We start from the raw sequence: 21,539 nt of genomic DNA, 5'->3' as shown, positions 1-21,539 counted from the left end.
GTCAATTCAACCAAATTGTATTGTTGCGCAATTGAGGATAATATGAGGAAGGGCAATATGGCTGGAAGAGGGAGGGCTCAGGATTGGGTCTCATTGAACTGAATGAGATTTGCCTTTCCCTGAACCAATTGCTTGGACCAGCTTGAACAGGCTGGGGTCACAATCCCAAGCCTGAAGCTGGAGGCTAAGAGCTGAGGGTGATTGGAAAGAGGTTGGTCCCATCAAAAGCGTTGGGGGATGTATCATTCTGTCAAATAATGAGAGCAAAACTACATGGTTATTTGAGCAGGGCAAGTTTAATATAAAGAATTATTGGGGCTGGCCCCATGGCTTAGCGGTTAAGTGCATGTGCTCCACTACTGGCGGCCCGGGTTCGGATCCCAGGTACACACTGATGCACCGCTTGTGGGGCCATGCTGAGGCAGCATCCCACATACAGCAACTAGCAGGATGTGCAACTACGACATACAACAAGAAGAGGGGAAAAATAAGGGAGGAGCATTGGCAGTGGATGTTAGCTCAGGGCCAGTCTTCCTCAGCAAAAAGAGGAGGATTGGCATGGATGTTAGCTAAGGGCTGATCTTCCTCACACACACACAAAAAAAGAATTATTAACTCTAATAGCAGATTAGAGTAATGAGGGATTGGCTAGTAAGAAGTAAAGAGAACTATAAGGAATATAGGGATGGCAGATATAAGGAGCAGCTGCTACCCCTAGAACTGAGATAGAGCACTCTAGGGAGAGGCTTCCACTCCCACCTCCCCAACTAGGACTGAGGTCCAGATGTCCCTAGTTTGCCGGACGACAGAGAAGTCACTGAGGTGCTGTACAAGCTAATAGAACCTGCTGGGAATCTGCCCTTTAGGGTGTCAAGGAAAACTGCTCCAGAGAGGTGTCTGACTGGAGGCATTCCCCTACGGAATCACCCAAGTGGGCCATGCTGAGGGAAACTGCTGGCCCCCTGGTGTTGGGAAGCTACCCCTGCTATAGGACCTGTTGAGAGAACACACCAGAACCAGGAAACAGAACCCTTTCCTCCTTCCTTGCCCATCCAGCACTCTCTACTGATAAAGCTTAACATCAGGCCAGCTGGGAAAGGAATAGTATTTAAAGGGCCCAGACATGTTTTACAGAGCAGGCAGACGCATGAATTTGGATTTGATAAATGGCGCAGGGAGAGTGATTTACTGCATGCAAATGGGATGCTCTTGCCATAAGAAGGGAGATGGATTCAGGTGAGGCAAGAGACTTCACCTACAGAGAGCTTCACAAACCAAGGAAAGAACGAAGGCATGAGAGCAAGGGAGAGGACTTGGAGTGTTCACAATAATACAGTGGATTCTGTATCTTTGGAGCGTAGAGGGTAGGGTGAGGAGAGTCATAACAAAAAGATACAGAACAGAAAGATACAGGTTGTGGAGTGTCTTGGGCAACATGATAATTAGTTTGCACTCTACCAGTTAGTTTAGAGTCCATGTATAAATTATGAGGAGCCGTGGAATAATTATAAGCATTAGAATCAGATTCATGATTTAGAGAAATAATTTTGGTAGCAATAATTTTGGTAGGGAAGAAATTAGAAGAGAGGTGAGCCCAAGCAAGGAGACAGAGTAAGAGGGGATTGAAGTTATGCAGGCCAGTGAATGAAAGAAAAGCTGAGCGAAGGTAATGGCAGCGTGTATTGTGAAAAGGGGGTAGATTTTAGAGATATTAAGGAGGTAGAATTACTAGAACTTGGAGACTGATGTGATGGGTCAAGGTTCTAATGAGTCTTCATAATCAGTTCATCAGTATAATCCAAACCCAAAGTCCATCAGCTTTATAAACCCATCCTTTCTGGGAAAATAAGGCAGCAGAGCCCAGGAGTTAAATGTGTGAGCTCTGGAGCCAACTACCGGGTTCAAACACAGTCTCCCACACACAGTTGCTGTGAGACCTCTCAGGCAGGTTGGATAACTGAGTCTCTGATGCAGAGGCTGAGTCCTCTGACCTCAGTCTCTCCTCTTTGTTAAAGTAGAAATAAGAAAACCATCAACTTCACAGAGTTATCTGGGGGACAAAATTAGATATATGGAAACCATTCAGAACAATGTCTGGCACATCATCGGTACTCAGCGACACTGGCTAGTGTCATTTTTCTTGCACAAACTGAAAAAAACTTTGGAAATATATCATAAGCTATAATATTTGTGCTTTATAAAATATAGCACTTAAAGAATAAATGAATAAACTGAAAATAACTTTGGAAATATATCATAAGCTATATTATATGGACCTTATAAAACATGACACTTTAAGAATAAATGACACTAGTATTTAATCGTTCTTGTTTTCTGATGAAATAATTTTCTTCACTTGTTAACAAGGAAACAGAATATTTAATCAAGAAGGCCAGCTTATCTTTAGGAGGCAGAAAAATGAAGTATGATAATGCTGAGATACCAATGGTCAAACCAGGGTATATGACTAAACAATGTAGTTAGATGTAGAATCTTATATTCCTTCATTCATTCACTTGGCCAACTCCTATTTCCATGATAATATTTTTAATTGAGTTGTAAAACCAGATTCTAACAAGAGAGTTATGTATGTCTTATTAAATAGTTTCATCAATGTCACTTAACATCCAGTCAATGGGGTATCAGTAGTAGGACCTGGAGTGAGGTCAGTCTGTCCAAACAGCAATAATGATTATAACAACAAGGATTTATAGCACTGGTATGGGCAGCAAGTGTCCACAGGGGAACCAGATCACATAGTCCAGGACAAGAGGGATCAGACTCCTCAGTTCAACACTATCCCCATCCCCATATGCCTGCCTAGCTCCTAGTAGGTTCTTAATAAATATTTAATACAAAAAATGAACTCTCAGACTATATTTTTTTATATTGAAGTAAATAAGTGCAATTTCAACCAGGAAAATTAGAGACTGATTTAAAGACTCTATCACAGACAGTTTGCCACAGCTGTAGACTCATAGTTGCAGGCAGGCTTGCTTTAGGAATGGGGGAGGGGTGATTTTGAACAAACTCTGAGAAGACCAAGATTTTAAGAGTTTTAAGTGACAAGCTCTGAAAATAATATCTAAATCTACTATTTAGGGAGGAAATTTTAATATCTTTTCTGGAAGTTTCAGTCTTTTCAGCTGTACCTGTGCACAGGCTACCAATATTAAAGACAGGAATACCTGGTTGAGCAGAGCTCTTGCTGTGGTGTTTGTAAGCCCAGCCTGGCAGTGGGAGAACAGCTGTCTGCAATGCTCAAGATCAGGAGGGCATTTATAATGGGGAAGGGTATGGCAGCTGCCTCTAAGGGCTCCCTTCATCAGCTTGTTGGAAACAATTGCCCACTCCAGGGCATAGGGTCTCTCAAACTGGCACCTTCTCGAAGGGCCCCTACCACCCTGCTTCTTAGAGCCATCACCAGGAGCCTGCTGCCTGTACCCTCTCCGCAGCATTCCTTCCACTCCTCCCAGGTCCCCTGTCACCTGCACACTTGCCAAGAGTGATTCTTCTTCAAAATTATTTAGGAAAAAGTTTTCCGCTTCGGAAGATACTACACAGCAGATCAGTATCTCTGTTTAAGGAGCTCCTAATTCTTGCCGGGCCCCCTGCTAAGTATTTGATATTTTACGTTTCTGCCCTGGATCGCAGAGCTAACAAATGACAGAGCTGGGGTTCAAACAGACCAATTTGACCCCATAGCCCTCCTCACACATTCTGACTTATATCCATCACTGTGGGGCCCAGGAAGGGGAAAATGTGTCCCAGGCTCTTCTTCTGCATAAGAACTGCCTTTTAAGGCGTTTGTTTGGCTTAAAGGAGTCAATTTCCTTTTCTCAGACACCCAGAAAGAACAAAAGATCATTGGCTCTGTTCAAAAATAAAAACTTTTATATTAATTTTAACTTCTCAAAAGTGCCTGGTCACTGCCCTTCTCCTTTTTTTTCCTTCCTTCTCCAGGTCCCTTCAACATTCTATTGTCTCTGTCTCTCTCTCCCTCCCTTTCCCTTTCTCTCTCTTCCTCTCCCTCTGGTTCCCCAAACTCTCTCTCTCTCCCTCTCTCTCTGCCTCCCTCTCCCTCTCTCTCTCCCCGCCCCTCCCATCATCTATCTACTAGCAGTGTATGTGCCCATAATCCAGACTTTCGTCCCATTTCCTCCATTTCTATGGGGCCTTGGACAGATTCTGAACCATGTTTCTATATGAGGCCTTTTCACGAGGTGAGCTCTCAGATCCTCCTGGATTAAACTCTAAGTATGACTAAGTCTACATTTACACAAACAGACCCCATCATTGGTGTTTCTTTTCAAAAGAACTTCACTGAAATAGAAACATAAATTCAAACCAGCATCTGGATTCTTCAGAGAAAACCAGTGAGAAAATAAGTTGTGTCCCACAACAAAATAAATACTCCAAATTGGTCTGATTAACACCCAGTAAGAGGCCTGTTTTATATATATATATCAGAAAACAAATCCAAGATTTAGCTCTCTCTGAGATAATTATTTTGCTCTTCCCTGGAAGCAGTTTTTATGTCCTGAGAAAAGATTTATAACTCAAGTAAGCAGCAGGAACAAATTAACAGCCAAGAGCTGTCCTCTCAGTGAAGCTGTTGATAGCCATGGTGGTATGATTACAAATGTATCAGAAAGTGAAACATCACTGATGTGTTGTTTTAAAGATTTGAGGTATGAGATTCTCATTAAACTATGAAAATGCTTTAAATGGGCCATTCCATACCATAAAATGTAATTTGATTTGAGGCCCTAAAAAACATCCTAACACACAACAGTCACTTTTCAACTATAATTCTTTCTGTTCCTTGAGTATTATTAGAGCCTGGATAGGAATTAGAAAAGACTAACACTGAAGAGTTAAATCATCATTTCATATTTTTACAGTTAGAAGAAAGAAAGATGCAGAGTTTCCATAGTCAACGAGAATGGAAACTTAATTTTATGTGGAGCCTAGATTACCACCATTCTAACTAAGTTCCCTTGCTTGCTACAATTTTTTCCTTAATAAAATGAGTTAGCCTATTTAGTAAATTGAACGATAGTATATTATCTATGGAGTAATATGTTTGATGATATCTGTTATCACTGATTTATATATACAATTCTCTTCCTCTGCTCAGTGAAACTTGATAAGGAAGTTGAGTTAGCCCTCTTTGTGATTGTGTCAAGCTTAAACAAAGGTGTTTCTTTATAGGTCAGAACTGTGTTAATCTGTGGCTTTTTCCAGCTGTTTCAGTGGTCATTTGTACTTCCGCGTTGTCAAACAGTAACTATCTGTATATCATTCTTTGATTTGCTCCCAACTGCAAGAGCCAATCAGAATTCTGTAGTAGGCCCACGTGTTCTCCACATTTCTCATTACCCTTTCAGAGCTCTCTTGCTTCTTCTTTTCTCTCTTTTTCTACTGCATCTCTTGGAAGCCTGTGCTAGTTGAGGCCTCTCTACTAGGCTCCCTTCATATTTAGGAACTTTTGATTTTCTCAAACACATATCTGTCTGGTGCCTTATTCACTCAGGACTGTGTTCTTGGCTGTTTCTGCTGGTAAAGTTATTTCTACAAAGATGCTACCTGACTGACAATGACTTAGTGGACTACTTCGCCATGATATCCTAATTTTAATTTTAATTGAGTCTACAGGTATTATAACCTTACAAGTGTTACCCATTGTGGAAATCTTCATACCATATTAAAGTTAAAATCATTCTGGAGGGGAGGAGACTTTAGTACCTCTCAAATCCTGAAATTGTTTATAAAGGGAGTCTTAGTGAAATTCGTAATTCAAGTCCAAGGCCACTCTGGAAAAGTGCAATGAAACAGTCTGCAGGAATTTGGAAGCACAGCACTTCATTAGCGTGGCATGCTTGCTACTCTTCTGTCCACTCCCATTCCACCCAAGGGATGAAGCAATAAAACTTCAAGTTCACTTGCTTCTCAAGACTCCATACCTCCTCTTTCTATTGGGTAGCAAGGTGTAAACTCAGCCTAAAATTACAGTCCCTTTAGTCCCAGATTTAGAGATGTTGCCAAGAAGACTGGTTGCCGATTCCAGCTGTCTCAAACTTGCAGCAGCCCAGGAGTTGCTCAGTTTTTGTTTGTAGAACCACTTCCTCCTCTGAAGATTTCTAGATTTTTGCTTTTAAATTCTATATTTTCTCCTTACATATATTTTCCTTTGTGTTTCTACTTGAAATTAGAAGTCTATATTCCTTATCAAAATCATAACTATCAATAAAATACAATCAATGCAGTATTTTATATTCTACAAGAGTTCAACAATTATTATCTTTTACATACAAAATATTCTGTAAAGTCTTAAATATTTATTCTGATCATAAATGCTTGTTGGGGTACTTTTTTCCTATTGTTTTATTTAAATGTTAATGCATGTTAGTGTTAATTTTTTTTTATGAGTTGTGATTTCTAACATGTTTAATAACATTTAAATGCTATCCAGTTATAAATGTTTTTATTTTAATCATTTCAGGTGGAGGAGGCCCTGGAAGCTGTCAAAAATGCTACAAATGAGCAAGACCTTGCAAATCGCTTTAAAGAATTTGGGAAAGAAATGGTGAAACTTAACTATGTAGCTGCAAGAAGGCAACAGGTGGGAAAGATTTTGGAAATGGTAGGGGAGGAAATGAATGCATTTAAGGAAGCTTGTAGCTTTGTAGGCTTGAACAATGGATCAGCTACATCTGCTGGCTATCAAATTATCAAATACCCTAAGAACCTGTGATCACAAAGGCTGCTTCCTACGTGGGCCAGGTCTGATACCACTGTGGGCCCCAGGGTACTCTCTGACCCCTGCATACTTAGAGTAGGTCACAGGCCACCTGCTTCAGTGGTGGGAACCACCCTGGCAGCCCCACCACACTAACCTTTTGTCCACTGTAGGAGAAGCTCCCGAGTCAAATAAAAAATATCAAGCTGTGGTGTGGTGCTGTGGTCAGTCTCTGAGCACCTCCCTTTGCCCTTGCTTTTTATCTCCTAACCCTGTGGACATCACCATGCATATGCAAACCTAAGATGTGCAGCATGTAGAGTGAAACTTTTATGAAAGAGAGGAAGACACTTCAAAGAAATTTAGAAGAAAGGCAGAAAAAAGAGAAATGGAGGTGGGGAGGGAGAGCACAGGTGCATGTGAGGCACTTTGATGAAGGTGGCTGACCTGGGATCTTCCTGCCTCCCCTTTGTCTGGAGACAGCCCCTTCAGTGTTAGCCAGCTCTGTTTGTTTGTTAGGTACCATTAGAATTTTGTTTCCAAAGAGTGTGTTCTTATTCTTTTTCCCGAGAAAAACATCTCCAAATGTGGAGGAGTCAGTTAAAATCCTTTTCACCCATCCTCTGGACTGCTCCCAGAATTCTTCAACAATTCCTACTGACTTTTTCTGTGATTCTCTATGACCAACAGGAAGGTTCCAGTCAACAAACATTTGTTGAGTGTTCATCTGTTCCAGGCTGAAGTGATGCTGATATTACAAACTTGACCAAGATCTAATCCCTTCCCCTAAAGAGCTTCCAATATCCCTTTGTGTGACAGGCACACACACACGATTTTAGTTTAGTTTAAGTATTTTGCTATCAGCACAATTCATTGTTCAAGTGAAATCTTGTATGTAATATGAGTCAGAGCCAAGTTACTCTGAAGCACAGGTGTGAGACCAAAAGCCACTTACCTTGTTTAAACAACTGGAAACAACAACAACAACAACAACATTGAATCTAGATCTCAGTGAACCAATGGGGAGGCTGGGAAGAAAGGTAGGGGCTGGGACATTCTGAGTCTTGCAAAGTGTTTGCATTTTATTGAAAGTGAATGGGTAGTATTTGAATAGTCCAAAGTTCCTTATCAATGTCTCAGATTTGCATTTTAATATTATTCTATTTACATTGCAAAAAAGGGAGTGGAACAGAAGAGGAGAGATGGTGGTGGTCTCAATTAGTGTGGAAACAGTGGAAATGGAGAAAAGTATAGGGAGTCAAAGGCTATTTAGAGAATAGCACACTCAGGACGTGCTGATGAATTGGGTGTGTGAGGTTAGAAAGTGACAGCAACCAGTTCACTTTTAAGGTTCTGGTATGAGCAAGTGAGTGGATGGTGGTGAACTTAACTGAGGTGGGGAATACTGGAAAGAGGCCAGTTAGGGTTAGAAATCAATATTTCATATTTCATATTTAGATACATTGATTTTGAGATGCTTATAAGATATCCATGTAGAAATGTCCAATAGAAGAAAGTGATAGGTTGGAGATCGAAACACGAAGTCATCAGCATGTAGCTCGTATTAAAATCCCTGGGAATATATGAAATATTTATATGAGACCCATAAATATAATTTATTTTTATTTCATTAATATTTTGTTTAAAATTGATTGCTAGTTCAGACTCTTTCAAGAAAGTTTAGAAAAAGAAGTAGAATAGAAAGAAGGAAAAAAGCCACATTAACACCCTACTACCCACAAAAAAATGGTGCTTGATATTTTGGTATATTGCCTTTCGGTATATATCTTCGTAGTTTAATGTATTTACAATTATACTATGCATAAAAGTATGCATATTATCTGCTCTTTTATTTGTTTTGTAAATATTATCCGTGTTATTACTTTTGTGGAAATGAATTTTAATATTCACATAAATAGTCCATTAAACAAATGCTTCAGTAGTTTACTTAACCAATTCTTCATAATTCAACATTTAGATTGTTTCAAGTTTTTTTCATGTGATTAAAGAATATTTTCTCAAATATTTTTATGGAGAGACTTTCCCACCCTCCATCTCTCACTTAGATATTTAGATGATTTTTTTTTTTTTTTTTTAGTATAGATACCCCAGAATGGAATATGGAATTTCTGGACCAGGTGTTCTGGAGATTAATAAGGCCCTTCATGACTGGTGGGGAAAACCTGTTAATTGCACTTCCCAGGTTATTGCCCAGCATAGAGAATACACTCGTGTGTTTGTTACGTGTTCATCTTTAGGGCTAAAAATAAATAATCCCAATTTAGAAATTATGTTACCTGGCTTAAATCTGTTAGTACTTAAGCAAAGGAGGATAGATGGTTCAGTCGTTTATGATTTATTGTCAATTTGTCTTGACAATCCTTGATATCAAATATAATGTGCTGGTCTCAGAGCTATTTTGGCCCACAAAAGAGATGTAATTCACTGTTGCCAGGTCATCCATCTATCATGTACCAAATGAGCAAATAGGAATAAAGCCTCAGTTGTTCAAATACTTTTTAATGATGCTGTGAAGCTAGAAAAATATTCTCTCAGAGATTCTCAGCTGGCAGTCCTACATGGCTCTTAGAGGGCAGCACTGCCTTTAACATTTCTGAAAATGATATGAACATTTTCTTAACACTGCTCTTTACAGCTGAAAATACAGATACTCACCAGGGGTATTATTTTTGACATCCAAAACTAGGAAAGCAAGTAATCTTTGACCTGTTATGTTTTATTTCCTAAACTCAGTGATTGAGCTGCCATTAAAAGTAGTTTTTAAAAAAATGAACCCTATTCTGAAAGTGATAATGAGGTGGCAGTAATGCACTGAGCAAAAATCAGAAGAGTTTGATTTCCTGTGTTTGTAATTGTAATTGAAAATGGAGGTAAGCAGAGTATCAGAAGACTGAAGTTTGGGTTTTCCATCTGCTGATAACTAACGCTGATCCATGCCTGCCATGTACCTTATTGATGGCTCAGTTTTTGTATTCTTTCGGCAATATTTATTGAATGCCTTTTATGGACCAGACACCATGCTAATGACCAAAGAGCTACTGAACAAGATTGGCAGTGCTCCCTGCTCTCACTGGACATACAGTATAAGAGGGAAAGGTGTACTTAAATAAGTAAATACAATATAGTATGATAACGGTTAGTGATAGGAGAGAATAGGGTCTGTGGGAGCAGAGAGAAGGGGACATAGCTTAGAGAGTTGAATGGAAAGTGGGTTCTCACAGGACAGGTCATGCCAGGTGAAAGGATAGAGTAAAGGAGGGATGCTCAGATATTTCACAAAGAACAGTATATGCAAAGTCCTGGGGCTAGAGAGAGCACCAGGGAGAGTAGATGGTTTCTAAAATTCAGTGTGGTTCTAACAGTCTGTGACTCTAAGTTCTGTTACAGATGCTTCCATGGCAAACATGGATGTGACAGGTTTCGTGTTTCACACACGCAGGAGCTGAAGGACCCTCACTGTCGGGATGAGATGGCAGCTGCCCGAGGGGCTCTGAAGAAGAACGCCACAATGCTGTACACAGCCTCCCAAGCGTTTCTCCGCCACCCGGATGTTGCCGCCACAAGAGCCAACCGAGATTATGTGTTCAAACAAGTCCAGGAGGCCATTGCTGGCATCTCCAATGCTGCTCAAGCTACCTCGCCCACTGATGAAGCCAAAGGCCACACAGGCATCGGCGAGCTGGCTGCGGCTCTGAATGAGTTTGATGTAAGCATCCAGGTGATGTACACAGAGGGGTGTACGCTTTCATTGAAAAAAATGTATTGGGGATGGAGGGCCACCAAGATAGTATACAATGATTTACGCTCCTTGGAGGCTTTTGATAGTAAGATAAACTGCATAATGTGCTTCTGTTATTAGGAATCCAACATATTGGCAGAACCTAGTTTACTTATCTTTAAAGGAACTAACAATTATGTTTAAGAGGGCCTGATCCGATGTAAGTAGAAGCCTGTACACCATTAACTTCCTACCCCATGGGCTATTTTAGGGACAGTTCATCATTTGGATGATCATCTTTATTATTAAAGGGACAAATGTCGTGGGCAGCTTAGGTGTAGATTGGGTCTATGTTGTGCCTGGGTGAAGAACTGCCCTCAATGTCTTCATTTTAAATCAGTGGCAAACAAATTCTGTTTACTCTCTGATTCCACATGAGATCTGGGTCTTCCTTTCATTGGTCCCTCTGGGTAGTGCCTCTGCTAGTCCCATGAATGACCCACATTCTGCACCCACTGTTTCTTGGCTGTGTCCCAATGAAGGAAGCAGGAGGAGGATGGCTCACTGCACTTGGGCATATTCAAGGCATCAGAGTGAGTGAGAGGGACACATGTCATTAGCACCCCAGGATGACAACCCTCCCCTCCCCTGGGTCAGGACATGGGCCCACCTGTGAGAGGCTGGAATTCAGTTGAGTTCATCCTAGGTTCAATGAGAGCCTACACGTGTTGTGAGAGCTACAAAGATTTGTAAATAATCAATATCTAGTTTCATGGGTTACATTTTCCCATAGGGGAAATGAGGGAAGTAGAATGTACTAAACACGTTTCAAGTGATAAAACACAGTGTTACAGGAATTCATAGGAGAAAATCGGTTACTTATGAGCTGTGGAGAAAGGTGATGAGCTTGCTTTTGGATATGTTGACATGAATTTTTGGCAGGAGATGATGGCTGGCTGCTAGAAAAGAGGATCAGGAGCAAATGATTGTTAAAGGCATGGAGATGGATGATATAATGGAGGAATAATTATAATAGCACTTCCTACTCCAATAACTCTTTGCAGTTTCCACAGGGGTCTCTCCTCTTTCCCTTACTTTTTTCAGTTAATCAAGAAATATATATATTGAACTTAGACCATATACTATTTCTTAAGATTTTTTGTAAGGAAAGAGAGCCTGTTCACAAACTAAACGATAAAAATAATTTGTTGGCTTTATTTTATTATTTAACTTAATTTCCTTTCATATGTTAGAAATAATCCTGATTTAGATGTGGAGGACCTAGAAAAGAAAATTAATTGCTTTACTGAGGGACAAGTTTTACTTTTTTGTAAATAATGTCATGATCCCAAGTAGGAAAATTATTAACCCTATCAATTTTTATAATATTCAGACAATCCCAATAAAAATTCTAGGAGAGTTCTTTTGGAACTTGACAGAGTGATGATAAAGTTTTTTTTTCTGGAATAAAAATGGGTGAGGAAACAAAATTGAGCAGGTCATCATTCAGATATTAAAACATTATAATGCTGCATTAATTTTTAAAGTGTGCATTAGAACAAAAAATACCTCATCCGTTAAACAGAATAGAAAATCACAATCCTAACTGCAAAATTATTTTATGAAATGCTGCTTTTCAAAATAAGTTGAGTGGGTGGATTATTTAGTCAGATTTTGACACAATTGCATTTTTATAAGCATAATTTATTTTATAATCAAAAAGTAAACAATAAAACCTAAGTGAAGAGATGGTAAGGGAATAGAAGTGTAGCTTGCAGAGAACTCTCTTGAAGGATAGTACAGACCCTTCAGCTTCTGCCACCTTCTGCCCAAGAGTGTGAGGACCCTGGCTTCCCCTTCTCTTAGGTTCCAGACCATCTTCATTAAAAGGAGCTTTTACCTGAAATGAATTTAACAATTGAGGCATCTTTGGAGTATTACAGATGGCTTTGGATTTACAAAATAAAACTTAAGGCCATGTGGGGAAAATCTATTAGGAAAGCATTTTGCCATATGTTAAACTGTCAACTGTTTTCTTTTACTATAGTGATATCTTCTCGTGCTGGACACAAAAGGCTTAGGAGGTTAACACATGAATATAACTATCAAAGTCATTTTTTATAAAACATAGTATATTAAGTAATATACTAATTATATTAACTTTATATATTATATATTAACTAAGTAATTTTTATTACTTATCATATTAACTAAGTATATTATATGTTAACTAAGTAATTACACATTTTATTAGCTAAGTATTTTAACCAAGTAATATTTTATTACTAATTGTATCCTGGTTCTCGAGCTATGTAAATTGCGTAACGCATTATCTAATGTTTAAAATTTTATTTCTCAGAGGTTGACAAAAATCAACATGTGGAACTATCTAAATTGGCAATTCATGGATAATAATTCCATTTGGTTTGGTTCCCTAAAAATTATTATGTAGTGAATGCAATTAATTTCAATATTTTCTCAAAAGTAGTAATGCTAGTAAAATATTATTGAATAGTACAACATATAAGGTAATTAACCAGTTGTAGATTTTCCATCATTTCTGACACCAGCAAACCTAGACAGTTCTTAATGATATTTGAAATTCTCTCACTGAAAAATAATGTTCCATTTCTCTTCACTTTGTAACAGAATTATACGTTTCTGTTCTACAGTTGCATAATGAATACTTTGGTATTTTTTTATTTCCCAAGCAAATTGACTTGAAATTCATTTAGAATTCACAGGTACCTGTCTTGAATGCTAAATGCTATCCTCAGATATTAAAGAAATTGATATTACATTGGGTGGGAAACTCACTCAAACTTCCTGTGATTTGCTTTTCTGGCAATATCCTTCCTGATGCTTGGTTTAATGGCTTGCCAATGTAATGGAGATTTAAAGTATCTTTGAGATCCCAAAATGAAAGGAACCATAGAAATACAAAATATATTTTCATGATCAGCATAGCTGGCATGCCCTGTTGTTGAATTTGAAGCACACTTCGTATTAAAAGTCATCAGTGTGTCACACCCAGTTCTATGGGAGGTAGGATACAGAAGTGGCTTAGAGTTTGATAGTTAATTAAGAACGAAGTAAAAATTAGTATTTTTACATTCATTTTTCTAAAATTATAGGATTGATTTCTATCTGGGTAGTTATAATTGGGGCTCAATCTCTGTGACCTGTTTTCTGGCACTATTATTCTGCCTACATCAAGAGTTGATGTAGTGATTTATGAAGCAAAGGAATGAAGAAAAAACCCCAGTATTTTAACAACTTGAAACCATCAAGAGAGTCTCTAATGATACAACAGCAAAAAGTAAAATGATTGCTAATCAAGGGAAAAATCAGCCTCTGTTTAAAATGTGGTAGCTTGAGGTGGTTAATTTTATCTAGTGAAACTATCTACTAAGGAAGACTGAAAAAAATTTTTAAAAATGTAATGAGTGCTCGCAAGTAAATCATATTATCATGTCAGTTATGACTGCCAGAAAACTTTTAAGAGTGGGAGAGAGGAAAATTAAAAGTTATTCCTATTGAATTTCTTTATTTTATTAAAGAGAAGAGTGTATTATATCTTGCTTTTTGAAGCTTCTTTTGTAGATGAAGATACTTTGGAAAAATTGAAATTAACACCATTCTTTTTTTTTTGAGGAAGATCGGCCCTGAGCTAACATCCATGCTAATCCTCCTCTTTCTGCTGAGGAAGACCGGCTCTGAGCTAACATCTATTGCCAATCCTTCTCCATTCTTTTCCCCCAAGCCCCAGTAAATAGTTGTATGTCATAGTTGCACATCCTTTTAGTTGCTGTATGTGGGACGCGGCCTCAGCATGGCCGGACAAGCGGTGCGTCGGTGCGCGCCCGGGATCCAAACCCAGGCCGCCAGTAACAGAGCACGCACGCTTAACTGCTAAGCCACAGGGCCGGCCCCAAATTAACACCATTCTTGACACTATTTTTATCACTGATAGCTATTTCCCTTTAAAAATTGTTTTCTTTTAAATCAGACAGTAAACATTATCTCAAATTCCTCTCACTTTAAGCTTTCTGCTTGTGACTTTGCTTCCTTCTTTTCCCACTTGCCCTGGGAATTTGCTTGATGAGTAATTCTCTTTTTCTTGTACATTCAGGTTCTTCTTCTCCACTTGTTCCATCCCCTCAGCCTACAGAAAAATGTAGTTCTATTCTACAACCTAATGATAAAATAAAATAAAGCCTTAGGCTACCATATTTACCATGTTCTCGTATTTCCCTCTTCTTTTCCTTACAGAGCTCTTTGAGAAGTGGAGTCTAGTCCCTGCTTCCATTGTTTGGCTGCTGACGTGCTCTTACTTCTTTCAGCCTCCTCATCCAGCCTCCACTCCTGCCCCTCCTCTGTGACACTGTGTCTGAGAGTCCCTAGCGCCTCCTCACTCAGGAAATCCATGTGCTTGTATGATCTACTTCCCAACTGCTTCAACTTTGGAAGGAGGGTGCATTTAATAGTATTAACCGTGCTTTCTTTTTGTATAACTTCTAACTTGCAGGATTTAAATATCTGTACTTGAGAAGTAGCACAATCTAATCTCAACCACATTGAGCTGAAATGTCACTGTGGCATACCAACTCCACATAAATTTCCCTTCCTATTTCTACCTAATTTTGAATATCCCCTCCCTCTCCTTAGGTTTTCTTCCTTTTTTCTCCCTCTTTTCTTTAAATATGTTTTCTTTTCTTGATCTAATTGTAATTCTCTTACTGATCTGGTCTTCAGTGGATGAAAACGTTGGAACGTGAGCATAGGATGATAGCACGTCCACGTCACAGGCCAATGGGCATAGCGAGACTCTATCTGACAAGGTTAGGGGACTCGGGCTAACTGCAATGATGACAGAATTGTTCCCTGGGGAGCATCTCCAGGCTCCAGCGGTCACTGCCCCAAGGTTATTCCAACTCTGTGCTCTTCTCAGGCATACACAGGTGTTCTAGGAGCTCTAATCCAAAGAAGGAGGCTTAGCAGCATGAGTTCAGGTGGCAGCAGTCATTTCACAGCAGGACCCCAGCCTATTTCTGAGACATAGAGAAGAGGCTTCTGGACACCTGAGAGTAGTAAACAACGTTGGACTAGGGTTTGGGATCCAGGGTTGGAATAAAGCTCCAGTGGAGAGCTGGAATGCTATATGGGTAACTTAGGTCAGAGGCCCAAATACATGACTTTAGAGATCTACACGGAAGGAGTCTGAAGAAGTCGAGTTTTCCTGTTGACCCCCTACTCCAAATATCGCTCCTATGCTTTATGAATAGTGAGATAATTTTTTCTACTAGGCCCAGATAGATGCTCCTGTGGAAGCTCTGGTCCCTGAAGGAGCCACGAACCAGAGTTCCGGCTGGCTCAGGGATTCTGAGAGGGTTTTATTGACAGGTACTCTACAACATCAGGCAAGAAGGAGTGCCTCCTTGGAAAAGTAAATTTTCACAGATCATCTTGTTTAGTCCCTTCCCAGTTCTTATGCTGCCTTTTGCTGTAGAAACTAACATAGTTATTTATCAGAGAGTCTTACCCCAGGCCTCATCTCCTTTGTTGACATTCCTTAAAGTCATTCTGACTGCAGACATCTGGGAACCCCCATATTAGGTTATAAAGATGGACTGTAAGTTTTTTATATATTACATTAGAATGAGAATGGAGAGAGGAGAGGAGAGGGCCCTATCAAAATACTGTAAACACACTGATGGGGGCAATGCAAGATATAGCTAGGATTCTAAAGCAATAGCGAGGTGGAGGCCACATGCATAAAAGTGAAAACCAGTAAGCAGAACCATTTACCTTTTGGAAAGCAGTCTCAGATTCCTAATTCAGGTACTAAAAAGATAGAGCAGGTAAACTTAGCAATTTTCTGCCTGAGTTCATGCCGACATGTTTGAAGGCTTAATGTCTGTCCAGTTATGTCTGTTTTTCTTTAATACTTTTATTAGTACTCCTTAATAATGATCTCCTCTATATTCCTATGAAGTGGTTCCTATTTAAAGGCCTTTGGAAGTAGCCCAGGACATTGAGAAGAGCTCAGGACTTGGATTCAGGCATCTGGACCCTACTCCCTGCTCTGCAGATAACTATGTGTGACCTTCCGTTCCTGAGATAACATCTCTAGGCCTTGGAATAACCACAGGATGGACAAGATCGTTCACTGAGAGCTTACAATGTGCCAGATGAGATTTAAGAATGCAGTGCAAGGTGTAAAGGAGAAATAGTAAACACCTTGCACAGTAATAGTAAATGCAATAGTAAACACTTGCAAAGCCGTGGCATGCACTTACATATGCACCTAACCTACTGTGTGTGTGTAGGTGGGTGAGATTAGGGAGGGTGAAATCACAGAAGAATTCTTGGAGGAGGTGGTGCGTGAGTAGGAATAAACATGATGAAGTGTGAATGAGGCATAAAGAGCTACACTGCATGTAGAAGCCTGGTGGGTAGAGAGCTCATAACTTCTTCCGTTCTGGAGCCTGGGGGCTGAGGAGAAATCAGGCTAAGTGCATGAATTGGAGGCAGATCCTGTAGCCTTGTAGGCCTTACAAGGGGCTGGGCTTCAACCTGAAGGCATTAGTAAGTTGCTGGTAAGCAGGGGAATGCATGATCAGATTTCTGTTTTTAAAGATCCCTCTGGCTGCAGGGTGGAAAATGGATTTGAAAGGACGAAGCAGCAGGGCAGCGAGAGGGATTAGGGGGAAAGATTTTGACTGTCTCAAGTACGTTTTTTCTGGCTCTTAATTCACTTACATACCCACCAGTATGATTATTAAATGCCTAGTAATTTATGCAGATACATATTTGGAACATTCTTAATCCAAATTCTGCAACATCTAGGATTTTTATAGTTTAGCTTAAGCTATTTATATTTAATTGATCTCCTATTAGTATGTGTTTAGTATACTCATTTTACTTAACTTCTTAAAAACAATAACAACAAACTTTTAGATGCACTTTTTTAAAAACTGGAGACAGGTTTTCCCATCTGGTAGGATGTAATGTCAACAACTGTGGGTTAGTGGGGCCCAGAGACTCTCTGCTCTTCACCATATCTTCTCCCAGTGGGCTGTCATCTGAATTTTCCTGCTCTTTTCCCCTCTGGCAAATTCAACTCATCAAAATTGCCTTTTAATCCTTTTTAGCTAGAAACAAGCACTGGTGTTATAGCATTCTTTATCATACACTGACATCTGGTGGCGAAATGGAACATTAAGAAACACTCCAGTGGGCTCGTGTATACCTGTAAACATAGCACAACTTAAGTACGTACTATGGGCCCAAACCTAGGGAATGAAAATATGGACAGGGTCTAGTCTGCCTTCAGAGAACTTTTAAGCTGCTTATGGCACCCTTTTGTACATTAATGTTATTCAGTGGAGGTTGCATTAATCCTTTTTTGGAACAAAGTTTATAACCCTGGGAAGGTGGTGAATTTGGATGCAGATGAGTTTATAGGAAGAGAAGAGCAAGGCAGGCTGGAGAGTTGAGGGACCAGGTCAGCCAGCATCTGGGACAATAATTCTTCTCTGCTTCCTGAGCTATACCACGTCCCTTCCAGGACCCATTTATCCAATATCATCATTTATTGTCAAGAAATCTTATTCTGGGATATTGACACCTCTCATAGCTTCTTGGCTTCAAACAGCTTTAGCTTTGTAAGGTGCTATAAACCTAGGTGTATTTTCTGATAGTATCATTTGCTTTTCTATCATGTTTATTTTTTATAATTGCTCCAAGGAAATATCTGAATACAATTTTATCTTCTCTTCTACATTTCAGTCAGTAAATATGGAGCTACAAAAATCATTCAGCAAATAACAGAATGAGATTTGAAATATTATTTTTGAACATTGCAATTCAAACCCTTGTTTGTTTGCCTCCCTATCATCTTTAATCAAAATTATTATGTTTCTGATCTTGTTTTATTTTGCAACAGAAAATGTAAGAATCTATATTTTTCCCAATGAGAATAATTTTCTCTTCTTAGAATATTGACAGATTCTGTGGATATGACTTCACCTTTATTTCAAATAGTACTAAATATAACATTGAATACTGATGTCAATGATTATCATATTCTAAATTGTCTAAACGTGTGATAGCAAATATCATTTTGATTATCATTTGTTTATTAGTCATACTTTAAAATTTGGGAACCAAGCTAGTTCTTTCATCTAGTGAGCTATTTACTGGTGAAAACTGTGATTTATTTAAAATGTTTACCTCCTTAGTGTTATTTTCTTTCATGATTTCTTATGTTAGAAATGCTCGTCTTAGCTCCAGGATTATACCTTCCCCTTCTTGTCTGCTTCCTATGGTATTGTACTAGGGATGTACTTGGTACTCATTTATAAGATTGTTTGATTCCATGATGAAATAAATACACATACATACGAATACACACGCACACGCACACAAGCAATTCCTGCCCTACTTCTAAAAACACTCATTTGGATTTCTCATCAACCAAACTCGTTAACATACTTCCCAAAATTCTTCCCCAGCAGCAGATTCTGGAAACTTTACTATAACCTATTGAGTTCCATCGTTCATTCCCCAAATGTTCTCTGGTACCCTGTTTTGTTCTGATTACTTACATTCATTGAGCTAAGACTATAGGGAAAGGTTACCCACAGATGCATTTGTGGCAGTTGGCAGGCAGTTGGCATAACTGAGGGCTTAACTGAGTCCCATGCTGGTCCTCCTGGTTACACGGGTCATGCTAGTGGCCAGTGGGACAGCACAGCGTAGGGCAAGAAAAACAAGCTTGTGTTTGAATCCAACCACACAACTCTTCCCTCTTTACCTCTGTTTCTTCATCTGTAAAATGGGGTAAGAATGTTGACTCCTCAAGGTTGTGATCATGATTTATGGGATGAACATTCATAGGTGCCTAATCCTTGGTAGTCACTCATACGTGCTGGTTATCGTTTTCTCCCACCTCTCTTAACAGAAGTGTCCCAGCCAGACATCTCTCATCCAAGTCAGTGTTGAAGCTATTCCCTAGGAAAGCCTTAGAACAGTACCTGATTGAAAACTTGTTAATGTCACTGACAGCCGCTACAGAGACAATAATGCCATTTGCTCTACCTTGGCCATATCCACACCCTAATGCACAACATCTTCCAAAGAAGTTCTGGCCAAAGCATAAGCAATCTTGAGAGGTCAACATTTCCATGTCACAGTGGAAAATTCCAAGGAGAGATTAAATTACCACTTGGCCTAAGGATGATTCTTAAAGTGAAAACTCATGAGTCCAGTGCTAACACTAATGGTTTAAGTGTCTCCCTTGTGCTTATTTGGGAATTCTCATTGCTTTACCAGCTTCTGATGCAGTAAAAGCCACCTTTAGGTTTCTTCAGGTTTGGTGGTCTCTGAATTTCCTCCTAGAACACCTGGAAGGAAGAGGAGCGACTGACAGAAAGAGGTAGGGATAAAGGATGATGGAATAGTTTGGTGTTCCTGCTCAATCCAGGAACCACAATGTAAAGGAATTTATCATTTTTTTTTTTAACAACATGTTCTACCCAAGTGATATATTTTCAGCACAGTTAATTAGCAAGACATGACACTTGAGTCTAATACAAAAAAATAAGGAACAATAAAACAATGTGAAAGACATTGTTAAATCCTACATTTGATTGATGCTCAGCTTTTCTCTCGTTAATATTCTCTTGAAAACTTCAAGGATTAAACTGCTCAGTTGTGATGAGGAACAGGATTTCCCCATGTTCTAGATTGAGGACGGATCCATATTTCCTAGACTAGAACTTACACTTACAAGTCAAAGGGAATTTCTAGTACCTGGATGATTTAGAAAATCAAAGATTACCAGCACTACAAGTCCCCTGTGACTGTCTAGTCCATATAACCCAATTTATAAATGCAAAAAATGATTTCCAAAGAGACCAAACATTTTGCTCAAAGTCACACAAATAATTATTCTCATAGCTAAGATAAGAATACAAGTCTTAAAATTTGAAAGAATTGTGTAGGAGGTGTTATCCTCTCAGTCTCTATCAACTCCCTGAAGATACCCCAAATAAACGTGCAGTCTAAGGAAAAGCATATGCTTGCTGTGCAAATGCAGCTTCAAGACAGGTCCTGTCTTACTTCCTACTAGTTTCCCTCCCTGAAACTGTCCTATGAAGAAATTCCAGAGCTGGCACTGCTTGTTTCCTGGGTCTGCTTTAGGCGATCTTCTGAAAGGACCGGAAAAATATATGTGCACCTGTCTGTTTGAAAATGTCTTACTGTCATCTTCTATAACGTTAATCACGCTTCTTAAGCTTATTCTGATCGCTGAGGGCTACACTGGTGATCATCTTAGTGTTATTTTCTTTTCCTTTCTTCTCTCAGTTTTGGCATTTGTTTAAAAAATTTAAAAATAAGCTTTCATAATCACATATTATATATAATACATGTACATAATTTTTCTATATAAAAAAGCTTAGATCTTTCCTTCTAGTAATTGTTTTTCTTTTGTTCTCCTAAACACATTTTACAGCTTCATTTCTTCCAGGAGATGCTTATGCCTATTACTTGGGGGTCCAAATGAATTCATAGGTTTCAATTGGTTTGAACTGGTTGAAGAGGTTTGAACTGACTGCAGCGAGCCCTAAGATAGTTTCCTACACTAGCAAAACTCACCAGATTTGCACAGAAGTAAAGAATCTTCTTGACCTGAAAACAAGTATTACTGTGAAGAATATTTGCACTAATTGGTTTGAATGGATGATCCAAAGATTTTTAAATCCTACATTTTTACAAACTAGTCTTGCATTTGGCACAGTATTTAAGCACAGAAACATCGCCAACCAGAAAAAAAGTTTGCCACAGAACAATTCTTTTTTGCAAAGTCCTGTCATGGATTTGAAGAAAGGTGACATTTGTGGAGATCTGAAGAAGGAGAAGATCTCTTAGGGTGGAAAAGATATTATACTTGATCTATCACCAATGGTCTGAGTGTGGTAGCCCTTTGGCCTGTGGACGCGTGCTGTTTTATTTCCAGATTCTCTCAAGCCTACATACCAGAATCACTTTTAA

The 21,539-nt window shown here is 39.1% G+C and overlaps 1 protein-coding gene across 4 annotated transcripts in view; it reads left to right on the top strand.

Annotated features, from left to right (window-relative positions):
* Nucleotides 1-21,539, top strand: part of CTNNA2 (catenin alpha 2) — a 1,068,899-nt gene that overhangs the window by 343,026 nt on the left and 704,334 nt on the right. For all 4 annotated transcript variants that reach the window (XM_058550823.1, XM_058550821.1, XM_058550822.1 and 1 more), the window contains 2 exons: nucleotides 6,506-6,625; nucleotides 10,203-10,469. In XM_058550823.1, the coding sequence (XP_058406806.1) occupies nucleotides 6,506-6,625; nucleotides 10,203-10,469 (387 nt within the window). The remainder of the gene's footprint in view (nucleotides 1-6,505; nucleotides 6,626-10,202; nucleotides 10,470-21,539) is intronic.

The sequence above is a fragment of the Diceros bicornis genome, chromosome 12 (genome assembly GCF_020826845.1).
Source record: "Diceros bicornis minor isolate mBicDic1 chromosome 12, mDicBic1.mat.cur, whole genome shotgun sequence".
Classification (NCBI taxonomy): Eukaryota; Metazoa; Chordata; class Mammalia; order Perissodactyla; family Rhinocerotidae; genus Diceros; species Diceros bicornis.
This window is presented reverse-complemented; position numbering and strand designations above follow the sequence as displayed.